This window comes from Orycteropus afer, unplaced genomic scaffold, assembly GCF_000298275.1.
Source record: "Orycteropus afer afer isolate SDZICR_OR568_19922 unplaced genomic scaffold, OryAfe1.0 scaffold00085, whole genome shotgun sequence".
NCBI lineage: Eukaryota > Metazoa > Chordata > Mammalia > Tubulidentata > Orycteropodidae > Orycteropus > Orycteropus afer.
Genome location: NW_006921672.1, coordinates 3,672,860 through 3,697,774, shown reverse-complemented (window position 1 = coordinate 3,697,774; position 24,915 = coordinate 3,672,860). Strand labels below are relative to the sequence as shown.

Sequence of the window (24,915 nt, the reverse complement as noted above, 5' to 3'; positions counted from 1 at the left end):
AGCTCCCCTCCCACTTCCTTCCAATAGTTACCTCTTCCCTGTGTCCATCCCTCCATGCACTCCTGCCCCCTGAGCTGTAACCCTGTGCATACACAGCCCTTCTTTCTCCCATGATTGTTCTCTCCAAGGAGTGTATCTACCTAGTATAAATGTTCATCTCAAATGCCTGTCTTTTGTTTGGCTGGAAGCCACAGGTGTGGGTTCAATTCCAGACCTGAAGGGCAGCTAGGGGCCATAGTCTCAGTAGTTCCACCAGGCTCTATCAGACCAGCAAACCTTGGTCGCCTCCCTTTTTTTTTCCCAAATGATTTTGAGTTTTGTTCCACATTGTTCTCCCTCTCTATCCAGGATCTCCTACATAGATCCCCCTCCAAGTGATTGACAGTGGTAGCCGGGCACCATCTACTTCTTCTGGTCCCATAGTCATATAGGCTGTGGATCTCTTGGTGTACCGTCACCAGGACTAATTGTTTCCATGAATCTTTGGTTTTCTTCATTCTTCTTTGTCCTGGACAAGGAGAGACCCATTGTTGCATCTAGATGGCTGCTTGCAAGCTTTTAAGATCTACTTGCCAAAGTAGGAGGTGGGACAATGTTTGTGTAGTATGTTATGCCAATTGAGCTTGATGTCCCCTGTGACTATGGTCCTGAGCCCACTGGTTCAACTACTCGCTCCCTCTGGGTAGCTGGCTGTGACCAAGAAGTGACTACAAACTTATTCCTTGTCAGCTCTACTATACACCTGGGAATTCTTACAGAACATACAAATACACTTGTAGAACCATTGTCTGCCAACCCTATACATGGTCTTGGGTACACTCCCCACTTCATAGATATACCTAATAGTTCAGCCTGTCCACCATCTATCCACCCATATAGCCGTTTGCCTTCACTGACAACACAGTACTGTATGTGCAAAAGGATTTGTCTTTATTGTCTGCACCTCCCATGTACCTCTCTATGTCTTCCTCTTCCTCAATGCCACCAGGATTTGTCTTTATTGTCTGCACCTCCCATGTACCTCTCTATGTCTTCCTCTTCCTCAATGCCACCTCAATGCCTCTTCCTCAATACATGTGATCACTCACATTTGGTACATTGCCCTTCTCGTCACCCAAATCAATACTTGTCTCTACCTATCTAACAGTGTTCCCTCCCCTCCCCTCCCACCCATGGTAACCAACAAAGAAAATTTCCTTCCATATAGAAACCTTACCTTGACTTTTACAATAATGGACTAATGTAATAGTTGTCCTTTTGTGATTGACTTATTTCACTCAGCATAATGTCCTCCAAGTTCATCCACTTGGTGTTTTGCAGATTCTATGTTATTCTTTAGGGTTGTATAGTATTCCAGTGTGTATATATACCATAGTTTGGTTATCCATTCCTCAGTTGATGGCCACCTAGGTTGTTTCCATCTTTTTGCTATTGTAAATAGTGCTGTGATTAACATGGGTGTGCATATGTCTGTTCCTGTCATGACTCTCACTTCTTTAGGATATATACCTAGTGATGGAATGGCTGGATGAAATGGTATTTCTAATTCCAACTTTTTAAGGAATCACCATACTGCTTTCCACAGTGGTTGTATACCATTTTACAGTCCCACCAGCAGTGTATGAGAGTCCCAATGAGGTGGTAAATCTTTATGCAAATAGATTGTCCCATCTTCCTTCTGCAGAGTGGCTGGTGGGTTTGAACCTCCAACCTTCTGGTTAGCAGTCAAATGTCTTAGGCACCATGCCACCAGAGCTCCTTTCCTCTAAGAAGCCTCCCCTAATATCCACTTTGCCATCCCCATATTGCAATTAGTCACTACCCCTGAGCAAGTATGTTAGAGCTAGCAAGCCACTTTCAGTGACCCAGTTCTGTATCAGAGGCACACTGACCTGGACCACCCCCATCCCAGGGGCACATGCATGGGCTTCAGGGAATTCCTGGAATAGAGTTGCATGCAAAGCCAAACATGCAGATGAATGGATAAACAAAACGTGGCATAGCCATACAGCAGGATATTATTCAACCATAAAAAGGACTGAAGAACTTAAACATGTCACAACATGGATGAATCCTGAAACATTATGCCAACTGAAAGAAGCCAGTTACAAAAGACCACATACTACATGGCTCCGTTTATCCAAAATGTCTAGAATACACAAATCCATGGAGACAGAAAGCAGATCACTGATTGCTAAGGGCTAGGGAGAGGGGAGAATAGAGAGTAACTGTTTAGTGGGCACAAGGTTTCTTTTTGGGGTGATAAAAATGTTCCAGAACTAGATAGTGGTGATAGTTGCTCAACATTGTGAATGGACCAAATGCCACTAAGTCATACATGTTAAAATGGCTAAAATAGTGAATTTTATGCTGTGTGTATTTTACCTCAATGAAAAACCTACTTCAAATGCACATTATTGGGAGAAGGTTCATAGCTTTAATCAGATTCTCAAATGGTTAGCAGCTCTGATCTGTTCCCACACCTTCACGATACAGATGGTGATACCAAGGCACAGAGAAGGGATGAGACTTGTCCAAGGTCACTCCGCCTGGTGGCAGAGCCCAGTCAGGTTGCCCAACTCCTGACTACGCACCCTTTCCAGTTCCTCCTTCCCTTGTTCTCTAACCTCAACTGAACCCGCCCTCCATGGCCCCCAGGTGTCTATCCTGCTCCCTGATCAGCCATCCATAGCTATGAAACTTCCCAAAGCAGGCCTTCTGGAAACTGAGATTAGAGTTTTATGGGAGTCTGTCATTTCTTCTGAGTGGACTGAGCTCCTAGAGGGTAAGAGGAAATGTTTCTTATTTTCCTCCGTATCTCCCAGCGCTCCTGTGGCAGTCACAGAGATGAGCTGTTTTTATCCATCTTCAGGAAAGAACTTGCTGTTCACTGACAAGGAGCTCAGTTGGCTGACAGCCTCCAGCTGCATCACCTTCAGCATCCACCTCAACTTTCTAGCTAAGGCCACACTCTTCCCAGGCAGCCTCTAGCCAATGATTAACCATGACATGGTTGCTAAGGCCCAGTATTTCTGCCCAACGCAGGACTCCTCTAATGAGCATCTTTGCCCTGACGTTCCCATTGTCAAATCTGTATCATAGTCTGAGGCTCTCTCAGCCCAGTCCTGCTTCCTTCCCCTTCATCGTTCATATGGTTTACCACTGCCTTCCCCCTCCCCCCACCTCAGCCCCAGTAAACCTCTTGTACTATCTCCATCTCAGTGTTTGCTTCTTGGAGGATCTACTTGACACAGTATCCAGCCTGGAGTACCATAAGTACTCAGTTAATGCTCATGGAGTGAACTCAGCTGGAGAGGCTCTAGAGAGGGTAGAGGGAGATTGGGGCTGGGAGGGCAGGAGAGGAAAGGCTGATCTCAGTCATAGAGTGAAGGTCTAGAGGGCCATGGGCAAGGGGAGGGGTTCAGTAGTGGGAAATCTACAGGGAGTCCAGGGATTGACCAGCTCTGTTAGCATCCTCCCGTCTGGAGTAGACCGCTGCTAAGCTCAGAAATGGCCCGGGAAACAGGGTCCAAAAAGCACTGGCCTTGGACTTGGTTGAAAGAGGTTCAAGCTGTGGTTCTTGCTAGTCAGGTGACTTTATACCCTTCTCTTCTCTGGAGCTCAGTTTTTCCATCTGTACAATGGGTATAAAATACATCTCCATCACCTCAGAAGTGTTGAGAAGACACTAGTTTATGGAGGGCACAGTATTGGGTAGTGTTATGTACTGAATTGTGTCTCCCCAAAATATGTGTTGTAAACCCTGGCCTCTATGCCTGTGGTTACAATTCCATTTGGAAATCGGTTGTCTTTGTTACGTGAATGAGGCAGGATTCGTGTAAAGTGTATCTTGAGTTAGTCTCTTTTGAGATATAAAAGAGATTAAACAAGTGAGCAGAACAAAGATGGGGTAAGATAGATGCCAAGACACATGGAGATCTCCAAGGAACCAAGAAGCAGAAAGAAAGACACCAGGAACTTCCTTCAGAGCCAACAGAGAGAGAAGGCCTTCCCTTACAGCCAGTGCCCTGAGTTTGGACTTCTAGTGTTTTAAACTGTGAGTAAATAAATTTGTGTGTTAAAGCCACCCACTTGTGGCATTCCTGTTATAGCAGAACTAGATAATGAAAACAGATGGTTTAAATGCATAATCCCATTTAATCCCCACAGTGGCCTTGTAAAGGAAGCATTATAATCCACATTATATACATGAGAGAACTGTGGTGCAGAGAGGTTGAGGGACTGGCCCAAGAGCACACAATTGGCAAGCAGGCAGAGCTGGGATTGGAACCAGGTTCTGTCTGGGTGTAGACTTCCTTCATTATCTGACTCATAGAGTGACCACTATGTGCTGAACTTTGGGTTGAGAGGGGTTAAGTGAGAGGTGATCCCTCCTCTCAGGGAGCTTGCATTCTGACATAGAACCTGACATCCAAAAAAAAACCCAAACTCATTGTGGAGTTGGATTCGACTCATAGCGACCCCTCTTTGGGTTTCCCAGGCAGTATCTCTACGGAAGTAGATTGTCCAATCTTCCATCCAAGGAGTGGCTGGTGGGTTTCAACCGCCAGCCTTCTAGTAGCAGTCAAGTGCCTTAGGCACTAAGCCACCAGAGCTTCCACGTATACAATGCAATTCCAGATTGTGCTAAAGCTCTGGAAAACATAAACAGGTGCGTTTAAAAACTTGAGAATACAGAGAAAGGCTATTTGAAATTGGAGGAGTGTCAAGGACAGCATCTCCAAAGACTGAGACCGAGGATAAGAAGCACCCTAGGAGTTCAGGAGCTCTGGTAGCATAGTGCCTAAGGCACTTGACCGCTCACCAGAAGGCTGGCAGTTCAAACCCACCAGCCACTCCCCGGAAGGAAGGTTGGGCAATCTACTTCCGTAGTGATACTGCCTCGGAAACCCAAGGAGGGGTCACTATGAGTCGGGCCGACTCGACGGCAAACAACAACAACAAGGAGTTCAGGGTAAAAGCTTGGCTTGTTTGGGAAGTGATGGAAGGCCCGAGTGGCTGCCGCGGAGGGCGAGCGGGGAAGAAGGTTACTAGGCGCAGGTGAATTGCAGGCAGGGACCATCAGCCACCCAAAGTCCACAGGAAGCCATTCAGGGGTTTCCAGCACAAGGTGAAAGGACCAATCCTTTTGGCGCCCGCTTGGTGGGGCAGAGGGAAAGCTCGCAGACGGGTCAGCAGGCCGGAGCGAAGAATCCAGGGAAGGGGCTGGCAGCGAGGATGTCCCCTCGCCTAGTAGTAGCACGGCAGGGCGGGTCACACCGCCCCAGGCCCCCACGTCACCTTATCCTCACACACACACCCCGCTCGGCTCCAGTAGCAAGATCTCCCCGCGATGTCTTATTCGGCCCGCGAGGAGAAAAATCGTCTGACCCGCCCCTGACGTCACGGCGCTCGCTGGCGCCGATTGTGACGTCACGGCCCGAACCCTAGGACGCTTTTCCGAGCTGTTTGGAGGAGGAGCTGGTTGCGGAGCGGGCGCGGCAAGATGATGAAGAAGGTGGTGTCCAAGCAGTCTCCGCCCAAGCTATTCGGTGGGTGCGCGGCCCCGCGCGGGACGCCGGTTGCTATAGATACAGCGGCGGCTGCTGGCTGGCGGAAGCGCGCGCGGGGTCGCGGGGGCTGTCACCCAGCCACGTAGCCTGAGTCCGGGTGACACAGGGCTCCATTTACAGCCCAGGCAGCACCATGAAGTCTCTAAAGAAGGAATCTCGCATCAGAATAACAACAAACAGATTATTGGAGGCCTCAGAGAACTTGAAAGGTTGGCATTGGCTGCCTTGGGAGGTCAGGAGAGCCAGACAGGGCATTCGTGCTTGGCATGGGCGTCAGCACGTAGGACCTAGAAGATGGGGTACCCCACAGGTGTGAGTAAAGATCACTGGAGCATGAGGTGCAGGACACAGACTTGGAGGTGATGTACAAGATGGAGACACCTAAGAGAGGGGGCACAGGGCATTGAGTCTTGGGGGTGACAAACAGTGCACTGGGTCTTGGAAGTAACATACAAGGCTGGGATTCTCAGGGGAGGGGCCACGGAGCATCGGTCCTTGGGGGTGAGGACACAGGAAGTGGGGGACTGACAGGGTAAGAAGGGTTTCAGAGATCACTTTTGGGGAGATGGCATTGGTTAAGAAGGCATAGGAGATCCCTGCCTCTAATCAAGTCTTAAGGTGGGACACAAGAGGCAGGATCCCCTGACCAAGTGGGGTACAGAATTGCCAGGGGAGAGTTTAAGATTAGAAGGTCAGAAATGAGATCCTTGTGAGGGGAGTCAAGGAAGAATGCAAGAAACAAGTTGGGGTGGTGAAACCAATGACCTTGACAGGGTTCTTTGGGGATGTTAGCTAGGAGTCCTGGTGGAAAAACCCAGAAGAAATGCCTAACATGGCTAGTTCTGTGTCTGACTCCCTTTCATATGCCCTTTCTGGTTGGATGACACCTGTCCAGTTTGTTTAGTGTGGATAGCCACTGGACATGACTTGCTTCCTGGCTTCTGCAGCTATGCCCTGGTACAGGTGGGAGAGTCACAGGTGCCTGATAGCAGACTGACCACCATGGACATTCTCCCATGTGCAGCCCACACCCTCATCAATCTGTCTTTGCTGTTTCCATTTATTGAAAGTCTGCTGTGTGTGGGCATGTGCTGTGCATCAGTGGTTATCAGTGTTAACTGTGTGGCCCCAGCCCTCAAGAAACTCAGTCTAGTGGAAACAAGAATAACTAGAAAAATGTTAAAGATAATACAGTGTTGTAAATGCAGTTGTTGAGGGATAAAGGGGCTCAGAGGACCTGACTCAGGCCTTGGATGGAAGAACTGGGGACGGGGGAAGGTCTTCTGAAGAAACTGGTATCTGTGACAAACCAAAAGAAAGGGAGGAGGGGTTGCTCTTCCAAGTCTAGGGATCACCATGAGCTAAGGTCTATAACTGAGCACATATGGTGTTGTGGCCAGGGCATCAGTGACAAGTGTGGATAGAGTGGGAAACCAGAGGGGGCTGAACAGATGGGCAGGGCCTAGGTCCTGAAAGGGCTTTATGGGCTATGTCAAAAAATCAGGGTGTGGTCCTGCAGGCCTTAAGGAGACCCTCTCTCAAAGTTGAGGAGAAAGCTCAGTGTGATGAGAGGATCTGGCCTGGAGTCAGTGGGGCCCCATGGGAGGCTTGGAAAGCTAGCAAGAGCTTAGTTGCCTCTCAGCATGGCTTTTCTTTTGTGTTTCTTCATAGTATACAAGTTGGATTCCAGATACATTGCGATACTGTTTCATGGCATACTGCTTTAATAGTTGAGAGAAAGAGAGAGAGAGAGAGATACCTGATTGCTTTTCCCAAGGGCAGTCAAGGGCTGGCCTTGATCCTGCCTCCTACTCACCTGATTTCTGGGAGATCTTATCTGATTTGAACTTTCTGCTGTAAATAAATCAAGGGAAGATTTTTTCACTGCGTATTTATTTTTAATAAGAGGAAATTTTGTTTGCTTAAATAGCCCTTGAGTTAAGAACATGCACTAGAGTGAGGAGGGAAAAAACAGCTTTTAGCATGCAAGATACCTCCCCCCCACTAAATCTCTCAGGCGAAGCCTCTAATGTACTAGGGGCTACTTTCCACCTCAATATATAATGCAGCTGATCAACGGAAATAGTCCTGTGCTAGGTGTTTTCCAAGGTCTCTGAATTATAAGCAGAAAGGCAGGCAAATATTTGGGCTGCAAACCTGTTTAGGGAACTGAGCTGTTGTGATCCCCAAGTTTTTCCCTGCCCTTGTTGCTAAAACTCCCATGAGTCCTTTCGCCTCCTCATGCCACCCATTGAAGCTCTGCCCTGGTAGGGACAACCCCTCCTTTGGTTCTCCCACCACACTCATGAGGTCAGAATTTCCCCAAGACTTTAATCAACAGTAAATAATAAAAAATAAAATTTATGTAAGATGAGAAGCAGAAAAAGAGCCCAGGCTTCCTTTCCTTCCGTAGCATCTTCCCCACCCAATTTCCGTGGCAGTTCTTGTGTGAGGAAGGTCTGCTTTGGCACCTCAGAAGCTAGTACCACTTCTGTGAGCCCCCTCCTGAGCATCTGCTGCCTGAAGAGCAGAGGTGTCACCTGACCACCCCTGAAAGTTCTCTTTGACCCCCTTAGCTGTTGTGATCAGGGCCTCTCCAGGAGCCCCCCTTTGCTCAAATTTCCAGGCCAAAGAACAGTTCAACTTGAGGCCTGACAGGACCAAGGTAAACGTCAGGAAATAGCTGAGCCTCCACTTTAACCCTGCAGAATCCTCCTCCTGTAGCTCCTAAAGTGACCCCAGAGAATAATCTCTCCTCTCTGGTCTTCCTGTTGGCATCCACTCCTCCAGGCCATACAGCTCACACTCATTGGATGAAACACTCTGAAATGCTACTTTCATCAGCTCATGTTCTGGGACCAGCCTCCTTTCTGCCAGCAGGAGGAAGGTTAGATGCCTCAGTTGTACTTTACAAAGCCATTATACCCTGGTTCCTCCCCTTCTCATCCCCAAATTACTCAGCACTCCCCACCTTCCCAACAAGCCTTTGGTGTCACCCTGCCATACACATGCCACACACAGTCCATACTCTGTCTTTGCTCTGACTGGAACACCTCTGCCTCACCTGAAATACCTCCGTTTGCTGCTCCACCTGTGCAAAGCCTTCCCATCCTCCAAGCCTAACTTAGCCTTCGAAGCTGCTTCTGACCCCAGTAGCGGCTCCTCTGAACCTTTCTTTAGAGCGATAAACTGCGTGATCCACCTTGGTCTCTCCCTTCTTTGATGTCTAACCAAACCTGTTGCCTGTGCCAATAATTTAAGCACATAAACATGTTGTTGATTGGTGTGTATGTACCTGTTGCATTTTTCATTTCCTCAAGAAAAGGACCCTGTCTTAACCTTATCATACCATCTTCCTTGTAGCTTATTGCACAAAAAGGGTACTTAGTATATATTCTCTGGGTTGAATTTATAATTTTTATGAGTATTTCATTAACTGGACCACACCATTCCCTGACTTCATAGTAACAGAGCATTTATTGTATTGCATTCAAGTTAAGTTTTCAGAAAAACCTCAGACCAGAGTTTCAGTGAAGTGAACGCACTTTGAGAAGCTGTGCCCACTGCCATCGAGTTGGATCCAACATCTGTCCCATGTGTTCTCAAAGGCATGCACTGGCCACCACTTGAGACATATGTCTCAAATCTCTCTACTTTCCTCCATTCCCACGAACCACTGTCATCATCAGTCATCTCATCAATGTAGGAGACTCCTCAATCGTCTTGTTCTCAGTCTTGTACCTTCCCTGTACTCCCCACTGCGTCATTGCCTACCCATGGGATACAAAAGCCTTAACACAGCTCACTACGCTCTATGATATGACCACTACCTATTTCCTTCTTCAGGCTCACTGCTCTTGCCTCCCGCTCCGCCTTCCACCTCGCTATGCTACACTCCAGCTATTTAAAATTGCATGCTTTGAGTTCCAAGAGTGTGCCCCGTTGTCTCACCTCCAGTCACTGTCCTGCTCCCCGGTGTCTTTTCCCTTGTCTAACTTCTCTCCATCTTTCAGTTCCTGGTTCAGATATCACCTCTATATGAACCCCTCCTTGATCATCCCACAGACTGGTCTGGGGTCCCCAGGTGCTGAGAGAGTACCCCTAGTTTAGTCTGTTTGACGATCTGCCTCTCCACTGGGCCCTCTCTGAAGCATGAGACACTTGCTTGTATGTTAGTGCCTGACACATAGAAAATGCTTACATCATATTTGTTGAATTCCTTAACCCAGGAGAATGGATAAATGCCAGCACTGAAGGAGGTGAGGAAGCATCTAGTCCAGCTGTCCCAGGCTACTGTGCGTCAGAATCACCTGGGGAGCTTGAAAAAATGCGACTCCCCAGGCCCTGGGGCTGTAGGAGTCAGGAAGCTGTATTTGTAAAGTTCCCCAGGGATTTTGAGGCAGATGTTGACTGGTATTTGAGAACCACTGATTTAGTCCAAACTTCTCGTTTTACAAATGGAAGGCTAAGGCTTAGAGACAGAGGTTAAGTGATGTACCCAAGGCTATCCATCCTGAAGCAGGTAGCAGGCCTGCACTAGTACGTAGGTCTTCTGACCTCATTTCAGGCTACAGCAGCTTCTGTCATTGTGGACAGCTGGGGGAGTGAGGTAGGGGACCTTCACGGGAGATCTGTTGCTCCAAGGAGGTGCTGCTCAGGCACCTCTGCTGTCTGTTCAGGTGGCGAGCTCTGTCCCTACTATGGAATCTAATATAGATATATATACAGAAAGAACTCTATAAGCACTTGTACTTTTCTGCTTCTTTTTAGAGAAGAAGCGAGCAAAGCTACCTGAGCAACCCACACCCCCTATTCAGGAAGAACCAGAACCTATTAGCAATGTCCTACAAGGAGATGACATCCTCGCCTTAGCCATTAAGAAGGAAGACTTGAAGAAGGTAAGGATAATGCCCAGCATTTCCTTACTGCTGGGAGTTTTCTCTGCTGACCAGTGTGGTCTAGAGCATCCACCAAGTCCACTGTCTCTCCATTGGCTCCCTACTCATAGTGGGAGTGTCTAAGCCCCTGGAAAAATCCACTGAACACAAATGCCTTTCCCTGTACTATTTAAAGGAATTTACTTTCTTGTTTGTTGTAACATTTTTTTTTTGTTGTTGTTGTAACATTTTTGAGATTCATATAGTATCACATGGGAAGTGAAATGATGAGGTATGTTGTTTCCCATGGAAGCAGGTACTCTCACTCCCATTTAACAGTTGGGAAAATGAGTTGAAGGAGCAAAGTTACAGATGTAGATAAAGCCACTAAATGCTAGCCTCATGCTTTGTCTAGAAGAGTCAGCCACTTCTCTCCTGAATTGTCTGGAGGCATACAGTTTTATTTTTTCCCTCCAGGACATCATTGAACCTCACGTCTCCTACTCAGGCTTTTCCTTGACAGAACATATGGGCAGAGCTGGGGAAACAGATTTCTCAGTCCTCAGGGATTCCACCACCAAGAATTAGGACAAAGCAGACAGCATGCTGTTTTTCCTCCTCCTGATCTCAGGTGAAATTCTCCTCTGTTTTGTTTATTTTTAGCAACACATTCCTCGCCTGGAAATAGAAGATAAACCTGCCATTACCCAGAAATTTATCATCCGTAGATTCAAACCAAAGGATCCTACAAGGAAGGTCTGCCACTTAGTAGCACATCCTGCCACTCCAGATGCAGTCACTAAGCCCCTGGACTACTCTGGTATGCTAACCTTGGCCCTGGCAACCCTGATCTTGGATGCTAGGTCTTTGAGGCAGGTGTCTATCAAAAGTAACCACTTGGAGAGCTTACGCCAGCTAGCTACATCTTGCCTTTCCCCTTCCCTCTTTCTCCCCAGGCCTGGGTGACAGCTTCTATGACGGTGATCACATCCAGCCCCATCATATCTTGGGGAGTCTTCAGGACTTTAAAAGAATTGCACTTGCTCAAGGGAACACTCAGGTCTGTTTGAGAAGTCACAAGTCATTTCAGCCTCACCACCTGGCAGTCAGGACGGCCAGTCCAGCCTCCAGGCCTTGCATCTGAGACAATATGTGACTCCCCCTGAAATAGTTGACACTTTGGTTGCAAGTCACAGAAGTCACTTTAAGCTAACTTCAGCCAAAGGAGGAAGGGTTTACAGTGAGGACACAGGTGCCTCAGGGAACCCAAGGACCAGGGTGTTTCTGGCTTTGAGTAAACTCTACCTGGGACAGCCTCAGGCTCAGGGCCTGGGCCCCCTCGTCTCCCTCTGTTCCTATGTGCACTGGCTTTACTCACTTTTCTCTGAAGACCGATCAGCTGTGCTCCTCGGTCCACATGGTGGTGGAGTGTGGCTTCCTACAGTTCCCAGGGCCACATGGAGAGTCTGTTTTTCTGACCTTCTCTTAGGCAGTGCTTTTCCCTGTCATTTAGTTCCTTTGCTTCCAGATGAAGACTCTCTGATTGGTGAGGTGCTAAGCAGCTTGGGGTAAAGGTATCAATTAGTGTCCGTTGTGAGGGGAAGAGACATACTAAAAGATGTTGACCACAATCTTAGAATGAAGGTTCCCGTTCTGGGGAAGATGGGATAGTAGCTTCCAAGCCCTCTGTGATTTGTCTTCTGTACTTGCTACCCTGGAATCCTAGAGAAGGAGGGTTCTCAGTGGGAGTGGGGTGACCTACGGTGGTGAGGGGGAGGTTGTTGGCCTTGTGAAATCTCTGTTCAGCCCCTAGTTCAGCACCTTCTCACCACCCAACACACACCAACATTGTACTTTTCAGCTGGCTGAAATGATACATACCCCACCCTGTCTGATGACCCTCATCTCAGTGAAAGAAGAGCCAAAGCAGGAAAAAAGTGCCAAAGCAGAGAAGGCACATCTCTGGGCCCCATCTCCTCAGCACAACTTTCTGAAAAACTGGCGGCGCAACATGGCCCTGCGGAAGAAGCAGCAAGAAGCACTCAGCGGTGAGCAAGGTGGACAGGCCGCCTGCTGGCCTCCCTGTGGCATTGAGGCTCTGCTGTCTTTCTCTCTCCCCACACCTGTCCAGAGCCTGGTCTCATACTGGTGCTAATGGAGTTTGTGCCATTCACTCCCAAGAGCTTCCTGCTCTTAAGCTTTAATGGGCCCTAAAACCTGCTCAGTGAGTGGGTGCTGGGCCCGCTTGTTCTGGTTTGGTGAAGGGGCTGCATCCTCGGCTTGCTCCTTCTAGAATACCTGAAGAAACCAGTCAGTGAGCTGCTGATGCACAGCGGCGATACCTACAGACGGATCCGAGAGGAGAGGGAGCTCATCGACCGTGTCCTTCCCACACAGCATGATGGGAAGGTAGGGGCAGCCTCTCCCAAGCGCCCTGTCAGGATGGGGTCTGAACAAAGGGATGGTGTGTCTTAGTTGGAGAGAACATCTGTCCATTTCAAAGCATTGTGATACCCTCAGACCTTTAGTAAATGATATCATTGATCCTGTTATTGGGTGCTTGGGGACTAGTTGGGGTCCCTAGTGGCACAGTTAAGTGCTTGGCTGCCAACTGAAAGGTTGGAGTTTACCAAGAGCCTCCTCAAAAGGAAGACCTGGTGACCTGCTTCCGAAAAATCAGCCACTGAGAACCCTATGGAGGAGCCCTGTCTGCTCTGACACACAGGGAGTTGCCATGATTCGGAATCAACAGGACAGCAACTGGCTTAGGGTTTTGTGGGGTGTTGGTGGGGGTGGAGTCATTCAGTCAGTTAAGTCATTCAGCCTTTGGTGGTCACTTTGAAGAGAAAGATATCACAGGTACTGAATTATTAGAATGGTCTCATCACCTGTCTCCTAAAAGCTCAGACTCCAGCTTTTGTGCTATGCAGGACAGCACATCGGGTCGTGGTAGCTCAGTGCAGTGCCTGCGCCATCACTACACCATCTTCCTAAGGGAGGTAAAGGCTGCCACAGGGAATCCTGAAGACAAGAAAGCAGATCCTTCCCTTCTGCCTTGAATTCCCCAGTGATGGCAGTGATGAGTTCCCAGAGCGGGCATCTGTGGTCTGCGTTCTCTTGTCCTCCCAGGCTCCCCGCTAGCACCTCCCCAAGGTGTCAGGGTGACCTGACTCTAATCTGTTCTTCCTTGCCAGTGCTGTGAGGAGAGCAGTGGGTTCTGGAATCAAATGGAATATGTGGGAGATGAAATGACAGGCCTGGCCATGACGAAGACAAAAATTCAGCGTGGCCTTGCGGAGCCAATCACTCACGTCAGGAAGCCCCACAGCATCCAGGAAGAGATGGGTGAGGAGCAGGGCATGTAGCTGACGGAGGAGGTGGGACAGTCAGACCTGGGATCAAATCCTGGTTTAGTCACTTACATCCTTATGGCCTTAGGCAAGTCACAGATCTTTCTTGAGTTCCAGTTTCCTCTTTAGTAAAAAGATGATAGAAATGGCAGAAGAAACAGAGCCGAAATATAGGCTGTGGAGCCGTGCTGTTCAGCACAGCAGTCATGAGCCACACACAGCATCTGCAATGTGGCTGACTTGAACTGGGAGTGCAAAAAGGAGCTCTGGTGGCGTAGTGGGTAAGGCACTTAGCTGCTAACCAGATGGTCAGCGGTTCAAACCCACCAGTTATTCTATGGCAGGAAGATGAGGCAATCTACTTCTGTAAAGATATATAGCCTTGGAAACCCAATGGGGGTCACTATGAGTCAGAATCAACTTGATGGCAGTGGGTTTGGGTTTGGTTAGTGCAAAATACACACTCAGTTCCAAAGATTAGAATGAAATCTGTTGTTTAAATAATTTTTATATTGATTACATATTGAAATGGTATGTTGGGTTAAATAAATTATATTATTAAAATTCATAGCACCTTTTCTTTTTACTTTCTAAATGCAAGTACTAGAACATTTTCAGTTACATGCATGGCTCACATCTGTGGCTCACATGTTTCGTTGGGCAGTATTGCTTTAGAACCTACCAGACTGTCTGAGTTCACATCCCAACTGTATTGAGTTTGTGTAAATCCTTATAGGGTTGTGAGAGGGTTAAATGAAACATGATATGTATTAAGAGGTCCTACCCCATGGTAAGCACTCAATAAAAGGTAGCTGCTACTTCCTTAGTGATACCACCTCAGAAGCCCAAGGAGGGGTCGCTATAAGTCAGATCTGACTCGAGCAGTGAGTTTGGTTTTGGTTTTTGTTGTTAGTAGTACAATGCCAAGGTTTGGCTCTATGGAAGCCAGTTTTGCAGGAGTCCTCATAGCACTGCCGAGGGGGTCTGGGGCAGGGGTCTGGCATCCAGTGGCCATGGAGAAGCTGTTTTTTTCACCCTTCCCAGAAATGGTGCTGGAGTGGACACTCTCAGAGCCCATGAGAAGTGGTGGGGAAGGGGCAAGACAGCAGCCTTTGCTGAGGGTCTTTGGACCCTGTTGTAGGATTATCAGCCCAGCAGGATGCTTGGTATCGTTACACCTGGGATCGAAGTTTGTTTTTGATTTACCGACGTAAGGAACTACAGAGCATCCTGGCCGAGCTGGATTTTACCCCGCAGGTTGGTAATGTCCCATGCCCTAGTCTGAAGCCCCTTTGGGTGGTGCCTGTCTTCAGTTGGGTAATCTTTCCTTTTTGTTCTCTCTTAGGATATTGATGGCCTGGAGGTGGTAGGCAGAGGGCAGCCTTTCTCAGCTGTTACAGTGGAAGACTATACACTGCTTAAAAGTACCCAGGAAAGCTCCTCTGAAGACACAGTGAGCTTGTGAGTCAGGCCTGGGTCCTAGGGTGAAAGGTTGAGAGTGTGTGGCTTCCCCAAGCACCCACAGGGTGCCTCCATCCTAGCCTCTCTTTGCTGCCTTCCACCCCTTCCTCCAGGCCATTCCAGCCCCTGTGCTAGCTTTCCATCCCTGTCTGCTCCTTTCCAGCAACCAACTCCTAGTGGGGATTTCTTAGACATTCCTTTGCTGTTTATTGGGGCACCTCCAGACTCTCCCACTGCTATACACAGTGAATGGCTGTCATGAGGGCTTGAAGAGTCTCTGGATTTCAAAAGAATGGGCCAGGAGGAGTCTGAGCTGGAATGGAGCTGATTGTATTCCGCTGGACTGCCAAACTGGTCACTTCTCTAGACTTCCTGGCAGCCATTTTGTAGGCTCCTTGTGGCATGACTGTAGCAGCTTCAAGAAAAGTAAGTCCTTGGCTTTTTTTACAGAGACTTAATGGCCAGTTACCCTGATGTGGTCCCCATACCTATTCTTGGCCCTTCCCTGCTGTTCTGTGGGAAGCCAGCTTGCTGGATCAGAGGCAGTAACCCACAGGACAAGGTAATACAACTTTCACCCTCACCAACCTGCTGGAAGGGCGCCCTGTGCACTGTCACAGCATGACTGTGGCATTCACGAGGAGCCGGCACGGTTCCCTGTTTTGTCTTTTTAGCTGGTCACACATTCAGCACCTCTGAAAATGGTAGCAGCAACAGTAACTTGAACAAGAATAAAATCACAAGGCTGAAAAGGGAATGTCACAAGCTACCCAGTTTGTACCTAGCCCCAAAGCATGTACATAAACCATCCCCAACAGGTATTGCTTTGAGAAGGTTCTAGACTAGAACCTTAAGGTGCAGAAGTGTTCATTGGATATAAAATCTGTTTTATTATCCCTTCTTTTTACTATTGATGGCAACTTCAGAGACAGCCACTGTCATGGCATGGTGCCATCTATTTGAGGGTGGCTAGGCTCTGGAGGTGTGGAACACAGGACTTTCAGTGTTAAAACTGGAAAAGTTCCAGGCAAAAGGGGACAAGTTGGTTACCCTAGACCAGGGCCCCAAGCAAAGACATTTCTCATACCTCCTCCTTTCCCAGAGTCAGGTTGGAATTGCTGCCCACTTGACCTTTGAAACCTTAGAAGGGGAGAAAACGTCTTCAGAACTGACTGTGGTCAATAATGGCACAGTGGCCATTTGGTACGACTGGCGGCGGCAGTCCCAGCTGCAATCTTTCCAAGACCTGAAGAGAAACCGAATGCAGCGGTTTTACTTTAACAACCGGGCAGGTATCTAGGAGAAGCTGCCCTACTCAATGAGCCCTGGCTGGAGCTGGTTTTGTCCTCAGTGTCAATGGGAAGTTGAAGTCTAGTTACTGCCCAGCTCCTACGAGTTTGAGTCCCGCTTCCCCACCCCAGTCCCTTCCATTTCTGCCTAACTATTCCTGTCTGTTGGGCAAAGGGTGGAACTCTTGAGAACACAAGTTGGCCTCTTGGGAGCAGAGACACACAGTCTAGGATTTCAGTTACCTGTATGCACAGGCCTGGGGTGAGAATGACCAGCTGTCTCTGTTTGCCTGGGACTTAACCAATGTCAGTACTCAAAGGCCAACATCCCAGGAAGCCTGTCAGTCCTAGTTGCCCTGCCTGGGGCTCAGTTAAGTGTCTATGCTTTGGCCTGGGGGTCAGTTAACTTTTTAGATGCAGGCTTGCGGCTAAGCTACTTTATATTCATTGGAAACCTTGGTCTCTGCCCTGTTCCAGGAGTGATTCTGCCTGGAGAAACGAAAAAATTCACCTTCTTCTTCAAGTCTCTGTATCCTGGGATCTTCAGGGAATCTTGGGAGTTTGGAACTCATCCCACCCTCTTAGGAGGTGCCCTCCTGCAGGTCAATCTCCATGCAGTCTCCCTGACCCAGGACATTTTTAAGGATGAGAGGCAGTTACTGGAGGTAAGGACCCAGGATCTTTCCCTATGACACTAAATAGGTTACCCAGGTGTGCCACCCGGCAGTGTGGCAGGGATCTTATTTCTCCCAGACCAGGGAGTGAACTGCTGCTTTTCACAAACAGGCAACTATTCTTGCCCAACAAACACTTCCCAGGGCTTTGTGATGTGAAAGATGGGTGGGCAGGCAAGATAAGGGGCAACTCTCAGCCGCACCATGTGTGAGGTTCCCCGAGTTGAAAGGAAATGAGACTGAGCCTTAAGACACAGCCCTGTGGAAGCACTTATTTGAATCTAAATAGAATGAAGGGCCCTTCATTCTAAATACAACACTGTATTTTGTTCACTGCTGACTGGTACTTTACACTGGAGTCGCATTTAACTGGCAAGACCTACAAGGTAAACCAAACCAGGGAGAACACTTTAAACAGTGGGATGTATCTACCACCATCCTACTTGGTAAGTTGACCCCCTGGAGTGTGAGGTGAGGCCTGGGAATCTGTTGTTCCCCCAATCAGCTGCACAGCGGGCCCATCTTGTGCTCCATGTGGTTCTGTGGAAAGTTCTGTTTTATCATTCATTGTGGACACCCGCCCCACATGCCAGCTACTTCAGCTAGTGCCCAGCAGCAGTGACCAGAGGTAATTTTTTTAATTTAAATTCTTAATGTGATTTGGGGGAAAGTTTACAGAGCAAATTCATTTTCCATACAGCAGTTCACATACACTTTGTCTATGACATTGACTGCAATTTCCCACAGTGCAACAGCTCTCTTCCCACTTCCTCCCCATAGTTACCTCTTCCCTGTGTCCTTCCTTCCCATGCACTCCTGCCCCCTGAGCTGTCTCCCTGTGCATACACAGCCCTTCAATTCTCCCATGATTGATCTCTCCAAGGAATGTATCTACCTAATGTAAATGTTCAGCTCATATGCCTGCCTTTTGTTTGGCTGGAAGCCATAGAAGTGGGTTCAATTCCAGACCTGAAGGGTAGCTAGGGGCCGTAGTCCCAGGGGTTCCACCAGGCTCTATCAGATGAGCAAACCTGGTCCTTTTTTTTTTTTTTTTTAAATGATTTTGAGTTTTGTTCCACATTCTTCTCCACTCTATCCAGGATCTCCTACATAGATCCCCTCCGAGTGATTGGCAGTGATAGCCAGGCACCATCTAGTTCTTCTGGTCTTACGGTTATATAAGCTGAGGATCACATGGTGTACTAGTCCCTTGGACTAATTGTTTCCATGCTCTTTGGTTTTCTTCATTCTTCTTTGTTCTGGGTGAGAAGAGACCATTATTGCATCTAGATGACCGTTGTTGTTGTTGTTATGTGCCGTCAAGTCGGACCCGACTCATAGCGACCCCTCCTTGGGTTGCCGAGGCAGTATCACTATGGAAGTAGATTGCCCAACCTTCCACAGGTCAAACTACTCATTCCCTCAGGGTAGCTGGCCGTGGCCAAGAAGCTACCACAACCTTGTCCCTTGTCAGCAATTCTGTACACCTGGACATTCTTATAGCATATATAAATATGCATGTAGAAACATTGTCTGCCAACCCTGTACATGGTCATGGGCACACTCTCCCCTGCCTAGTGATCAGAGGTAATCTTGACAACATGTCATTTCCACTCTCCTCACTGACTTTAGGACCAGACTCTCACACGTGCTGCCCCTCTGTATTTCTGTAACACTGACCGTGTGGCCAAGCCAGATGGAATGTTACTACCACTCTCAGTAGTGTCCAAACTGTGCTTCCCCTGCCCCCTCCCCTTCCTCCCAGTCTGGGGAGATGCCATGTAACCTCCTGGTCAGATGTAAGAGCAGCTCTTCTCTGTGATGAGCTCTTTCTCTGCATTCTTTTCCTCGTCTTTTAGGAAATAAGGATATTTGAAGAGACACAAAGGTTTTTGAGTCTGGGTATAAGCATGTGTGTGTTTGAGAGAGAGAGAGAGGGAGGGAGATGGCAGAAACTCAAAGCCAAGGAGTCACAAAGGCCAAGGGACCCAGGTTCCCTCAAGGATATAAGATGGGTTTTGAAAGCCTGGGCTGCCATCTTGTGCCACTTTCTCTTTTTCAGAGTAAGCTGACTGCCCATGAAGCTGTTACCGTTGTGAATAGTGTGCTGCAAGAGCTGCTGAGGGGCATCGTGACCCCGGAGCGTGTGCCATCCCCTGTGGATGCCTATCTCACTGAGGAGGACTTGTTCCACTATCAGAATCCTCGGGTACAGTGTCGGCCTCCACCCCAGGCACGTGCCTGGGTCATGGGAATAGCAAACCCTCCTATGTGCCAGGGCTGTTCTGAGCCTCTTACACCAGTAACTTACTTTCTCCTCACAGCAGGCCTGTGAGATGGGTACTGTTTATATCCTCACTTTACTTTGAGGAAACTGAGACACAGAGATTAAGTAATTTCCCAAGATAACTCAGCTAGTAAGTGGCTGCTCAGGACAAAGCTTCAAAATCCCTTTATTCAAACCCAATCTTTTTTGAAAGCCCTAATGTAAAAAAATTCAAATGCTTTAAATTGGAGATGCTCAGATAAAGGGGAAGTGGGGAGCCTCTGGCCACAGCTGCTCCTGCTGGCTTCTTCCCTGGCTCCTCCCCTAGTGTTCTTTTTTTTTTTAATTTTTATTGTGATTTAGGTCAAAGTTTACAGAGCAAATTCATTTTCCATGCAGCAGTTCTTACACATTGTGTTTCATGACATTGACTACAATTCCCCACAATGTAACAGCTCTCTTCCCACTTCTTCCCTGTTACCTCTTCCCTGTGTCCTTCTTTCCTATGCATTCTTGCCCCCTAAGCTATCTCCCTGTGCAAATACTATCCTGTTCTCCCATGATTGATCATTCTAAGGAGTGTATCACCCAGATGTAAATGTTCACCCCATACGCCTATCTATTATTGTTTGGTTGGAAGCCCCGAGAGTGTGTTCAGTTCCAGACCTGAAGGGTAACTAGGGTCCATAGTCTCAGGGGTCTCACCAGGCTCTATCTGACCAGCAAACCTGGTCCTTTTTATGATTTGAGTTTAGTTCCACATTGTTCTCCCACTCTATCCAGGATCTCTCCCTCAGTGTTCTTGGGGGAGAGAACCAGAACTCTGCGTGCCCCACGCCCCGGCCTCCCCTCACATGTCTTTCCTTGCCTCTGCCGCAGCTGCACTACCAGCACCAAGTGGTACAAAACCTGCACGGACTGTGGCACCAGTATGTGACCGTGTCCCCGAAGGCCGAGGAGGCCAGGCCAGGCGAGGAGGAGCAGCTAAGCACCAGGGGCCGGGCCACCCCAGCCCAGTCACCCTATTTGGAGAAAGCCTTCATGAACTCTGATCTCTTGACACACTTGAAGGGCCCAGTCCTGGAAGCCCAAGTCTCCCGGCCTGAGAATGAGGCCCACAGGGACCCTCAAGATTCCTTCTCGTCCCAGAAGTTCAGAGGGCTGGCCAGGTCTTATCATTGGAAGAGCCTTATGGAGGAGATCCTGGTGGAGGAGAGCCCTGACCTGGAGAACATCAAGAGCCCCTTGGAGCCGGAGAGCCTTCCCCAGCCCCAGTGGAACCTCTGCTTGGAAGACTTCAAAAAGGTGCTTTCCCGACCCCAGCAGGGGTTGGTGGGGATTGCTCCTGCCCTGAACAGGTTGGGGAGGGCCCCAGTGGTCCCTCTCAGCCCTGTGGGCAAAGAAACGAAATCTTCTGATGGCCTAGAGAGAGCAGTCCCTTGGTTCAGGAGGGCACCCTCTCTGACCCTGGTAAACTGTGGATAGGGGTTCATGGAAACATTATTTCTCAGGCTCCCACAGAGGGCACCCCAGACAGACTCACCATGGCTGCAGCCCCTCCTCATTCATGTTCTGCCCCATGCCCTATATCACCATGCACGTTACTAGGGGACACAGGGGACCCTTGGTGTCCTGGAGCAGAGCAGTTGCTCATGGGGCTGATGACCCTGCCAGGCAGTGCTGTCACTCCCTGAGGAGAACCAGCGAGAAGATGCCCTAATGAGACTCAACAAAGCAGCCCTGGAACTGTGCCAGGAGCAGAGGCCATTGCAGTCTGACTTACTATACCAGACCTGGTAGGTCCCCCCACCAGGACAGTGTGCTCCTGTCACCTCCCCTTTCTGGCATGTAGCCAGAAGCCCAGGCAGCCAATCCCAGAGCAGGGCTCCCTTTGAGCTCAGGTTGCTCAAAGGTGCTACAAACATCCATGATCTGGAACCTGCTGGAGAAGCTCTCACTGCCGCCTGCTGCTCACTGGGGAGCAGTCACAGCAGAGTAAACACCTTGGCTTTTTTTTCTCTTTCTCTTCTTTGCCTGTTCCTTCTCAGTGAGCAGAGGAATGAAAGAGGAGGAAGCAGAGGGGAGTGAGAAAAGGGGTGGATTCCATTAAACACTGCACTTCTCTGTTGTCAGCCTTTCCATTGCCTCTGTGGAACCTGCTTAGATAGGCTGGAAGGCCTTTTGCGAGGCCCTCTGAGCACAGCCCTGGAAACCTTGTGCTGGAAATCCCACGCATGGCTCAGCCCTCCAGTGGGGCTGGATGGAAATCAGAGTTGAGGCTCTCCATTGATTGGGACCTCTTAACCCTAGTCTTGGGCCACTTTTCCTTGGCTGCAGCCCATGAGAGGCCAGCCTTTGGTCTGAGCATTTGCAAGGATGTGGCTGAGAACTCAGCTGGTCATGATGCTTCCGTGGGAGCCCCTAGCATCAGCACCTCTGAAGGTCAGGATCTGAGCTGCTGTAGGTTCAAGACCAAATAGCTCTTCTCAAATATGTCTTGCCCTCTAGTTTACAGCTGTGGCGGGATGTGATCGACAGTCTGGTGAGCTATTCCCTGTGGCTGAGGGCTCTGCTGGGCCTACCTGAGAAGGAGACCATTTATCTGGATGTGCCAGATGAGCAAGGTCAGACACGGCACAGCCACGCTTTTTGTGGTCTTCCTCACACCTCTGACTGGTATTCTCTCCCTCTACCTGGTCGCCTCAGTCGTTTGTGCCCCTGTGGTGGAACCTCCACTCAGTTAAGCTGATAGAGGAGGCCCCTGCTACCCTTCTCCTATCTGCTGCCAGGTTCGGGAGCCAGGAACTACCTTCAAGATCACCTTAGTTCATTTCCCTCATCCTACAGGTTGAATCCCAGAAAGAGTAAATGACTTGGCCATGTCATACATGAGAGAGTGGTAGGGCTGGGACTAGAATCCAGGTCTGGCTGCCTGACTAGGCCTCTTCCCCTGCCCCACAGCCCTGCTCTACAAGGTCATGCCACTTGAACAAGGAGCTCAAGGAAAGGTGCTCCCTTCAGAGCGAGCTCTGCTCCCAGTCCATAGGAATTCTTTCAGAGCTGCTAAGAGGAGCTGGCAGGGCTCAGGACTCTTAACCTCTGCCCCCCTCATGGTATGCTTGTGGACTTATCTGGGCCACAGAGTGCCATGTTGTCTTCCATCAACTCCTGTAGATAGGAAATCGCCTCCCATCACGGAAGCAAAGGGGACTGCTGGAAGAGTGGGAAAGGAGGACCGAAGAGGGGCATCCCAGGAAAAGAAGCAACTAGGAATCAAAGACAAAGAAGACAAAAAAGGAGCCAAGTTGCCAGTGAAAGAGGCATGCTGGGAGATGGTCCAGGCCTGGGAAGGGTTGAGCCACCATGAGAGGGCCTTGGAGGGGTTTATGGACAGTGGGCAGTCACAACAGGTCCTGGCTCTCCCAGGACCTTCCATTCTCATCCTGCTGATGAGAATGCCCTGGACCTCGGCTGCCACTATAGGCTGCCCGTGTCTCTGTCTCTCCAAGCAGGATCGTGTAAACAGCAAGAAGCATAAAGCAAAGGATGACAAGAAATTAATGAAATCTGCAAGTCGGGAAAGGTTTTCCTTGGACGATGCTGCCCCTGACAGTACCACCCCTTCCCAAGAACCAATAGACCCTCTGGTCATGGAGAAATATATTCACAGGCTGCACACTGAGGTGAGGAGAAGAGCCTGGCAGTTACACCTGCCCTGCTGGTATCTTTGCCTCACTCATTTCACTGTGTTTACTCCACAAATGAAAGCATCTACTACATCAATGATGGAAGCAGAGCTGCCCTTGTGAAGGGCATCCTAGTGTGGGAGACAAACCTCATCAATGAGTAACTTATTTGGTATGCAAAGTGATAAGCACTGTGGACAAGAGAACGTAGTGTCAGGGGAATGCAGTAAGCCTGAGTATGGCAGGGACAGGGTGGCTCTCACTGAGAAGGTGACATTGAGCAAAGACTTAAAGGGAAGGAAGGAGTGGCCTTGTGAATATTCCAGGAATAGTGCTCTAGGTGGAGGAAGGAGTGGGCCAATATGGCTGGAGAGGTGGGAATAAAGGAAGAGGAGACAAGCAGAGAAGTCCTGGGGGCAAGCCATGTTGGTCATTATAGGCCATTGCTAGGACTTGGGGTTTTTCTCTGAGATGAGAAGCCACACTGACTTTTGACTAAAGGAGTGACGTGGTCTGACATAGGCTTAAAAAGAAAATGGCTGCTGTTTGGAAAGGCGACTCGGGGCACACAGAGTAGAAGCCTTTCTGTTGTTTCCTCTTCCTCTTGGTGTTAGGCACATCTTGGTAGATGTGTTCCTTGGGGTGGATTTCCGTCAATAGTAAAGGTTTGCAAACACTGGAGAGAGACTTTGTAAGGACATGAACTATTCTTAAGCAGCAGGTCCTTAGAGATCTGCCCAGGTGTTTGTTGTTTGTTTGTTTTTTGGAAGGGAGGTCCTCAAAACTCTGTTTGGGGTGTCAAGTGTCTGGAGGTGGTGCTTTGTCTACCTCTGATGTGTCTGGTTGGGTAGCTGTGATTGGAGTGATGCTCTGATCTCATTGGATCAGAAGCTTCTTTTGCTGCTGGTGACATCACTGAGATTTCTCAAGGCCTATGGGGTCTAGAAAGTAATTAAAGGGCTCTGAAGACCCATAGGGTAGACTCCCTCTACTCTCTGCAATTAAGAATCAACTTGCGCAGGCCTGTGTGGGCCAGCCCCTTTGGAGCACACAGACTTGGAGAACTTTCAATGTGTAGATCCTGGATCTTAACAGGAAGAAAGTTAGTCTCTGGGAAAATTAGAGTTGTTGCTAAGCTGAAGCTCACCAGAAAGGCTATGTGGGCACTGCTTCCTGGTCTCCTATCTGTAGGCTCTAATGCCCCCAGAGGTCAAAGGAGCACAGTGGAGGACCACCCTGCAAAAACAAGTGTTCTATAGAAACACCTTTGGTTTTTGCCTCATTCCAGCTGTTCTCTCATGGGGACAGCTACATACACCTCATAGCATGGTTGGTGATATCTTACGTACATGTTGTCTACAGAGAGAACCTTTGCCTGTGATGTGCATCCTATTCTTTCAGGTCTATGGGCTGCTGGACGTCCTGGTGACTGACATGATGATCCTGGCTGATGAGCTCAGCCCCATGAAGAATGGCGAATAGCGCTTCATCTGTCTTTGAAACTGACTTGCACACCTGAGTAGCCTTCTGGGAGCCGGTTAACAGACAAATCAATAAAGAACCTTTAGTGGCTGCCACTTCTACTGTGCCTTTGTGTCTTGGCTATTGGATTTTGATGAGATCTTTTCATGACCCAGTCCTCCCTCATCCCATCCTGTCTTCCCTGCTGGAGCAGGGAATTGGAGGAGATACCACCAAGCAGGTGACTTGTGGGAAGACGGGCAGAAGAGCAAGTTGGT

At 48.8% G+C, this 24,915-nt stretch overlaps 1 protein-coding gene across 1 annotated transcript; it reads left to right on the top strand.

The window, feature by feature from the left end:
* Nucleotides 1-5,700: 5,700 nt before the first annotated feature.
* LOC103198066 (MYCBP associated protein) lies at nucleotides 5,701-24,658 on the top strand. Its single transcript, XM_007942168.1, has 19 exons — nucleotides 5,701-5,782; nucleotides 10,344-10,471; nucleotides 11,114-11,270; nucleotides 11,407-11,510; nucleotides 12,312-12,498; nucleotides 12,744-12,865; nucleotides 13,654-13,795; nucleotides 14,942-15,057; nucleotides 15,146-15,261; nucleotides 15,712-15,823; nucleotides 16,364-16,553; nucleotides 17,028-17,215; nucleotides 19,287-19,433; nucleotides 20,370-20,795; nucleotides 21,165-21,286; nucleotides 21,999-22,114; nucleotides 22,665-22,810; nucleotides 23,003-23,173; nucleotides 24,578-24,658. The coding sequence occupies exons 1-19, from the start codon at nucleotides 5,707-5,709 to the stop codon at nucleotides 24,656-24,658; spliced, it is 2,847 nt and encodes a 948-aa protein (XP_007940359.1). The 5' UTR covers nucleotides 5,701-5,706.
* Nucleotides 24,659-24,915: the final 257 nt, after the last annotated feature.